A 7,490-nucleotide genomic window follows, 5' to 3' on the forward strand; every position below is an offset into this window, starting at 1 on the left:
AGATGTTAGAATGGACTAGTTTTATAATCCTCTTTGTGATTTCATACTTATAGAGATTTGATATGTAAGATAAGAAGCTTAGAGATCGAATGTAGGCTTTAAAAACTCAAATTTCAGAATTTTTTGCACTGCATTAGGTTCAGTCATATTTTAACAAGCCAATCAACAGGCGATGTGGCATTGATTATCAATCAACTGCACCAATCAGGATAGGATTCCAAAAATTTAGATTTTCTGCTACAATTCGAATTTTAATTCCCTTTTATGTTCTAATGTAAGTCTACATTTTAATTACCATATCATGCATATTTCATTCAATCTAACTTGTTATCAATTGTCAATTAGGCCAATTTAACTATTTAAAGCTCATGGATATTTGTAGAGACACAACTTTATCAGCTGGGACACTACAACAAATATGGCAATTAGGAACGGTTTATTACCGTTCCTAAGCCACTATGAAACGGCTTGCAGACCGTCTTTAATCGAGGCGTCGTTAATGAGGTTAAACGGCCGAAAGCCGTTCTATATTTCATGATTTGGAACGGTTACAAACCGTTCCAGATCTCGGAATTTGGAACGGCTTAAAACCGTTCCTAATCTGTCTTTTATATAACACAGCAGAGTTACCCAAAAAGATTTGAGACATCGGATTTTATAGAACTGATGTCCTACGTCCGAGACTTTAGAAATCAATTATAAACCGATATCTAAAATTGTTATAAATTGATATCTAAAATTATTATTATTATTATTATTTTGCTGCTTGCCTATTAGCCACGGTTAAAATAAATCCAAATAGAGAACATCAAGGTTCTCTATCACATTAATTTATATACTAAAAGAGTTGCAATGAGTCATAATTTACAAATCCAAATCAATTACGCTTAAATCATCATCCCATTCGACAACAAAGAAAATGAAGTCCCCAACCACAAGAAACAACAAAGTGGTAATTTAGACAAAAAGGTCCCTCTTACTCTTCCTCTTTGAGATAATAATAAAGAAAAAAGGTTTCAAGATGGGAAATCTACATCTATTAATAAAAACAGGATCTTGAAGCCATCTTCACTTCATCTATGTATTCAAGTTAACGAACCAGATTCAACTTTGGGTTTGAAGCTTTGGGATCCTTTAGACTCCGAGAAAAATGTGTGGAATCACTCTGATTCTCCATCATTCACCTATGAAACATGAGAGACACAACTTAACTAGTACTCACACATATCCCCAAGAAGAAAAGATGAAATCTATTACTGATACAGGCATACAGCAAATAAAGAACAAAAAGAATCCATCTAAGAAAATTACATATGAGCACAAAAACAACACAAGAATGCTAAGAAACATGAGAGACACAACTCAACTATATAGATTAGAGACGCAAACAAAGCACTGATTTAAAATAACTTTCATAAAATTGGGCTTAGTGCCACCCATTGCAAAACAACTTTAAGGTCATGGGTTCAAGTCCAACTTAACCATCAAGTATTATATTTAAATATAAAGTTTTCATTTACATTAATATGAATTTCCTTCAATAATATATAAAACATTAATATGAATATTTCCTATAATTCCCATTTCACAACCATCAATGATGTGCACAAAAGTCGCACGTGCAAACCTACCACTTTTCTTTTAATAAACAATAGGATTAGCTATTAGTAATTAATGGGGAAGAAAGGTGTCATCATCCTCTCCAAAAAGTCAATTTTAAAGGACTGGGGTCTGATGATAAGGAGACGAAACATACGTATTCTAACTTGACACGACAAAGAATACGAAAATAGAAAAGATGAATGAATGAAAGTCTTCATGTGAAAAGAGTTCAAGAAAGTAAACAAAGGGCCATCCATCCCTAAATTCAGTACCCAGTATTTGTAGACTGAAACCCGACTTCACCTACTTATTATTAACCATTAACTTGCTTGCTTATTAGGAAGAATAAGTTAGTCATAAAAGATAAGTATTCTAGTGTTCTAAGATCAAAAGTTAGTTTCTCCAAAACAAAATGATATATGTGAGCTAGAATACATACAAGAATTAGAACTTTAAGAAGACAAACTACATGCAACAAAACTTCACTCAAAATTTGGCCTTACCAAGAGTCCAAATGGTAAAAACCAATAATGCATCCGTCGAATACAGTTTTGTTTTACTATGACATATCTTCGTGATAAAGATGAAGCCCAAGCCCGAGATGTGCACAAGCTCGTCGAAATGCCATTGCTTCTGCCTTCTGTTCTGGATCTCCATAACCTGTGTCGTCGATGGAGGCAGTCCCACTTGATTCCCTGTAAATCTATTTATGTATCCAAGAGGATGTCAGATATCTCTAGTTTAAGCTTTGGTTACATCTAATTTTATGTTATTTTTTATTTTTTACATTTCTAAGTATGTTTGCTATGAGCATTCAAGAGAAACAGTAACTGACTGCATCGTTGTATTTTTTTGGTGAGTAAGCTTAACTTGAACCCACAACCTCAAAGTTGCTTTGCAATGTATCAAACCAACTGAGCTATGGTTGAGTATGTTTGCTATGAGCATTCAAGAGAACCAGTAACTTGCCTGCATCGTTTTATTTTTTTGGTGGGTAGGCTCGACTTAAACCCACGACCTCAAAGTTGCTTTGTGATGTGTCAAACCAACTGAGCTATGGGTCTAAGCCTAACTCAACTGATTTGTTGAAGAAAAAAACATGTTTGATGCCAAACATTTGTAAATTTAGAAATGTGAATACTACACTGGAAATGTGTAAGATATGCAAAGAAACTGCATGGCGTGTACTAAGTAGTGAACTAAACCATTTTTAATCCTTAGATAAACTATAGATAAGGATTACTAAAATTAACATACAAGCATGCCAACAATCTACTGTTCTGGACTACAAAGAACAAACAAATAGCTCATATAGGTACGGGCCTAAAAAACTGATATACGACTAAAACACCAAACTTATACAGGATATACCAAATAATCAAAGCAACTGGATGAATTTTTTTCTCCAGTAATTAGCAACTATATGCATTGATGACATTACAGAACTATTGAGAACTAGACATAGGGCTGTAACTAGCAACTCTATACACTTGTGGGCTTTTCCGATAATGCAATATCAGCATCGTCATCATCATTTATATCTGACCCAAACTACCTGGATAGGCAACATTAATCCATAATCAAGTTCTAAATAGATCAGAATTATGTAATTTGGACACACTCCTTCCAACCTAAGCATAAAATTATAAATAGATCAGAATTATGTAACTTGTAGCACATCTTGACTTTATATTTCTTGTGGTACCCCAACCAAGTGGACCTTCATATTGAATATCAGTTCACTCAAGAGATCTAGTTCTTTCAGCACAAGAAAGTACTCCTTCCATATCACCACCAAGGGCCACAGGGAAAGACATGCATAATGGCCCAAAGGATTCAGTCCTTTAGTGGATGATAAACATTCAGAATTAACATAAGGTAAAAGACATTATTAAAACACTTCACATGGACACAGTAAAACTCCCTAGAACCTTCTCATTCTTAGTTCTGCCAAGAAAAGGAAATTAAGAAAAAATATAAACAATAGGGATATTTCCCTTTGAAATCCAACTAATGAAAATACTATTAAACACGATCATCATCAGTTAACCTTTCAGTCTCAATTGGATTCCGAAAGAAGAAAAGAGAAGTATTAGTGATACTGCCCCCACTAAATAATTATTAGCAAAATGAATTGAAGGAAAATAGTAAGACAGAAGTTAGTTGTACCTTGAATCGATTTAATTGTGGACCTCTCTCCATCTTGCACATTCATGGCAAGCTTTCAGTTTGCTTCCTCTGATGTGAGTGAACAGAGAGAGACTCGTTGTTTTGATCCTTGGAGAACATTAAGAGATCATTGTAATTGTTAGGAAAAAGAAGTTCAAGTAAAAATAATACAGAGAACAACAATGTCGAAAATGATTGAATAGGACATATCTTACCACATGAAGAAACAAAGGAAGTGTAATCTTGGAAGAGAAGTTCTAAGCCATCTGCGAGATCTTGAACTAAATCATCAGCAATGCCAATCGGGATTTCAAAGAATTCATTCACCGTTTCCTCGGCCAGCATCATCATCTCCACAGCAGATGGAGCATACGGTTCTGTTTTGGATTTCGGATTCCATGTCTGAAACACAAATTTCAATTAATGAGGTTTTGATGCATTTACTTTGTTGAGACTTGAGAGAGATGGTTTGTTGAGTAATTGAATGTACCTCAGTTTCTTTAGCTCTATCAAGACAACCCTTCACTCTCTTCAACCTCTCATCAATCCCTGTTTTAACAAGTCCCAAGGTAATCGAATCAACTTCATAAGGCACCATCTCCCTTACGACTGCCTTGCCTCCATCTTCACAATCAACAGAGTCTTCTACCACCATTTGAACTAAAATCTTTTCTAGCTTTCTTGCTCTCTGTAAGACCCCAATCACCTCATTTTTTAACATGGACACCCCCATTAAATATTGTTTTAAAACTGCTCCATAGCAGATGTGAAGAGTCATGGCGGCAACTCCAGTTGCAATTGGGTGCCATTTCTTGAGTATGGGACTGAAGCTTTCCTTTTCTTTCATGGCCAATTCTTCTGTTTCTTTAGCTAAGAGAAGGAGAGCCTCACTTGCATCTTCTTCTACTTCAATGGTCATTCTACTTGCTCCTTTTTCTAACATCTGTTGATCATAGAGACATTTAAAAAAACAAAAAAAGCGAATGAAGAGTCCAACCATGGTAACGACACTAAAATACGGACCTTGGCAAATGCATTTCTCAAGGAATGCATTCCTTGAGTGGATTCTACTGGGGCATACAAGACCTAGCAAGGATGGACCTCATCTAATGCATCTTAAGAGTTTCTCTCAAATAATTTTTGTTGGTAAGCAATCCATATAATATTCAATAATCATATCTTGGCTATTTCGAATTAGATGGTTAGAGTCTCCAATAGCTTTATGGCCTTCCTTCTATGCAATTACTTAGATATGAGTGAAGTGAACCTCAATAAGGCATTCGATAATATGCTTCATTCTTTATTAGCGTTAACATTGCACCTTATATACTCAATGGCATTAGTTATGTAGCTTTCATATGTGAATTTTACATTTCTTGTGATCCTTAATCTTTCTTTGAGCAATATTGCTCCTTTGATAACTACTATTTTTTTCTGCTAAAGAATGGCATGTTTGGTCTCTGTCTTGAACCACCCAACTGATTTTTTCTAATTTAACCACTTAGCCCTTTTGCTAATATTTTTTCCACGCACAAATGACACTTTCTTTGTATTTTTTATGCAAAATTGCTTGGTATTTATGGTTTGACAGTTGTAAATCTGCTATCTTTCTTTCTTTCCTTTTCTCAGAACTGTGAGATAATAGAATAAACAAAACTATGTTTAATCACATCTAAAAACCTAAATCTTCAATCCAAATCCCTAATATAATCTATATAAATAAAAGAGAGATTAGAGATAGTACCTAGTCCGAGAAATCGATTGAGCGAGCGACTGAGCAAGAGAGAGATGAGATCGAGCGAGAACGGCTGAGATCAAGCGAGCGACTGAGCGAGAAAGACGACCGAGCTAGCGACTAAGCGAGAGAGAGATGAGATCGAGAGAGACGAGAGCGCGACTGAGATCAGAGAGACGATATCAATTAAAACCAGAGAATTAGAAAACGAAGAACATGAAATCGAAACGAAAGAGAGAGAAGAAAAACTAGAAAAATCGAAACATTAGAAGAACATGAAGCAGATCTTACGCTGGATTAAGCTTCTTGTGAGCGATAGAGCCTTTCGGAGGTCCTCTCATGGCGTCTTCGCTTGAAAGTTGAAACAGAGAGACGATTGATTGAGAGAAAGACGATCGATTGAGAGAGAGACGAGATCAAAGAGACGATCGATTGCGACAGACGAGAGAGCGACAGACGAGAGAGCGACCAGAGAGCGACAGACGAGAGAGCGAGAGAGCGACTGAGATCAGAGATGAGAGTGCGAGAGAGACGAGAGAGAGAGTGAGAGAGACGGCTGAGAGTGATGGATCGGACTTTCGTTCCATCTAAATAAACGAATATGGGTTGGATAAAACGGTTTTTAAAAATAAAACGGTTTAATACCATTTTTTAATAAAAACGGCTTAATACCGTTTTACCCTTCTGTTCTAATTTTACATTTTTTTTGTAGTGGGATTGAATGTCTTGACACCTTCCATTTCCATAATCTGGTCCCTGGACCCATACCATTATCCTCTTGTGGAGTCATATTTCAGTTCCAGGAAAATAAAACTAGGTGGTGTCTATGATTCTTATCCATTATTCCTTGAAAGCATCCACAGCCTGTTTGATGGTACAATGATCAGCCAATGTGTCCTTTTTCTGAAACCCTCACATGAGTCCAACACTCACTGATTATGTTTTTATTAATCTATAATTGTATTTCTTTTCCCTAAAGACCGAGATGTTTTTTTTATTTATTTATAACTTTTCTACAAATTTCTCGATTTATTATTTATTTTTCATTTAAAAAGTAATACGAGAAAGCTTATGCCAATGCCTTGAGGCTCAATCTTTACAATGTCAAGGTGAGGTATATGGCTCAATCTGTATGACATTGATGTGCCTAAAACCAAAACACTGCACGTAAAAACACTGTGAATTCATGATAAATATTAGAGATGGAAAAGCAGCTTTACTGTTATGTTCGTGCCTTCTATTTTGTTGGTCGTATTATATTGGAAGAATATACCAAGAGGGATTCCGTGGGTTCAATCATATTTTTGGGTAACTTTTCCCCGTGCAAGGATTTTGTCTTTTTGCACAAACTATATATTCATAGCCAATCTGTTTTTGAAAATGAAAAACCCTTCTGGGATGGGACTAGTCCCCATGGTCGCAACCCTCGACCCCGCAAAAGTTTCCCTACATGCAGGTCAGGAACCGACTTGTTTTAGGGTTTTTCTATGAGGGAGATTTTTCAATTTTTCCAAAGGTGTAAGTGAGAGATCGTAACCTTGTTTTGACAGAAATAGTGAAAGGATCTCATCATCGTCCGTGGACTTCGGTCAATCTTGCCGAACCACGTAAATCTTGTGTTTCTTGATTACTTTCTTGTTTGTTGCATTGCATAAATCACTAGATCTAGGGACTCCAATCATGAGTGCCCCCTCCCCCCCTCATGAGTGCTCCCTCCCACTAGATCTAGGAATATAAAATTTAATCTTATAAGATGACAATAAAACAAGACCTGTTTTTATAAAGATGAATATTGGACAATCATTAAACATGCCATATTATAAGATAGAAGATTAGAAAGAGACAGTAAGATGAAATAGAAATGAACACGTTCCTGCGGATTATCAAGTTGGTGAGCCATGTGATGGCAAACCTTCCTCAATTCGCAGATTGGTCCGACTCGTAATTCACTTCTGACCCCGTGTTCGATAGCCCGACCGTAGTG

At 36.1% G+C, this 7,490-nt stretch overlaps 1 protein-coding gene across 2 annotated transcripts; it reads right to left on the reverse strand.

The window, feature by feature from the left end:
- Nucleotides 1–790: 790 nt before the first annotated feature.
- On the reverse strand, nt 791–5,952 carry LOC147409813 (protein unc-13 homolog). 2 transcript variants are annotated; one of them, XM_086431879.1, is made up of 7 exons: nt 5,798–5,952; nt 5,516–5,668; nt 4,262–4,714; nt 3,987–4,173; nt 3,772–3,879; nt 2,106–2,305; nt 791–1,184 (listed from the first exon to the last, which is right to left on the reverse strand). In XM_086431879.1, the coding sequence occupies exons 3-5, from the start codon at nt 4,712–4,714 to the stop codon at nt 3,827–3,829; spliced, it is 693 nt and encodes a 230-aa protein (XP_086288005.1). In that variant the 5' UTR covers nt 5,516–5,668; nt 5,798–5,952; the 3' UTR covers nt 791–1,184; nt 2,106–2,305; nt 3,772–3,826. The 2 variants fall into 2 exon arrangements, with proteins under 2 accessions (XP_086288005.1, XP_086288004.1); XM_086431878.1 differs by lacking the exons at nt 5,516–5,668; nt 5,798–5,952 and having other exon boundaries at nt 4,262–4,857.
- Between the last annotated feature and the right edge of the window lie 1,538 nt (nt 5,953–7,490).

Source organism: Akebia trifoliata, chromosome 2 (genome assembly GCF_017979445.1).
Source record: "Akebia trifoliata isolate Shusen 1 chromosome 2, ASM1797944v1, whole genome shotgun sequence".
In the NCBI taxonomy this organism is placed as follows: domain Eukaryota; kingdom Viridiplantae; phylum Streptophyta; class Magnoliopsida; order Ranunculales; family Lardizabalaceae; genus Akebia; species Akebia trifoliata.

Bases quoted from the DNA above. Each gene is read 5' to 3' on its own strand.
- LOC147409813 (XM_086431878.1), bottom strand. From the start codon at position 4,771: ATGGTTGGACTCTTCATTCGCTTTTTTTGTTTTTTTAAATGTCTCTAT. The intron at 4,174-4,261 runs GTACATTCAATT...TTTGTGTTTCAG, and splicing joins ATAGAGCTAAAGAAACTGAG to ACATGGAATCCGAAATCCAA. The intron at 3,880-3,986 runs GTAAGATATGTC...ATGTTCTCCAAG, and splicing joins TTCCTTTGTTTCTTCATGTG to GATCAAAACAACGAGTCTCT.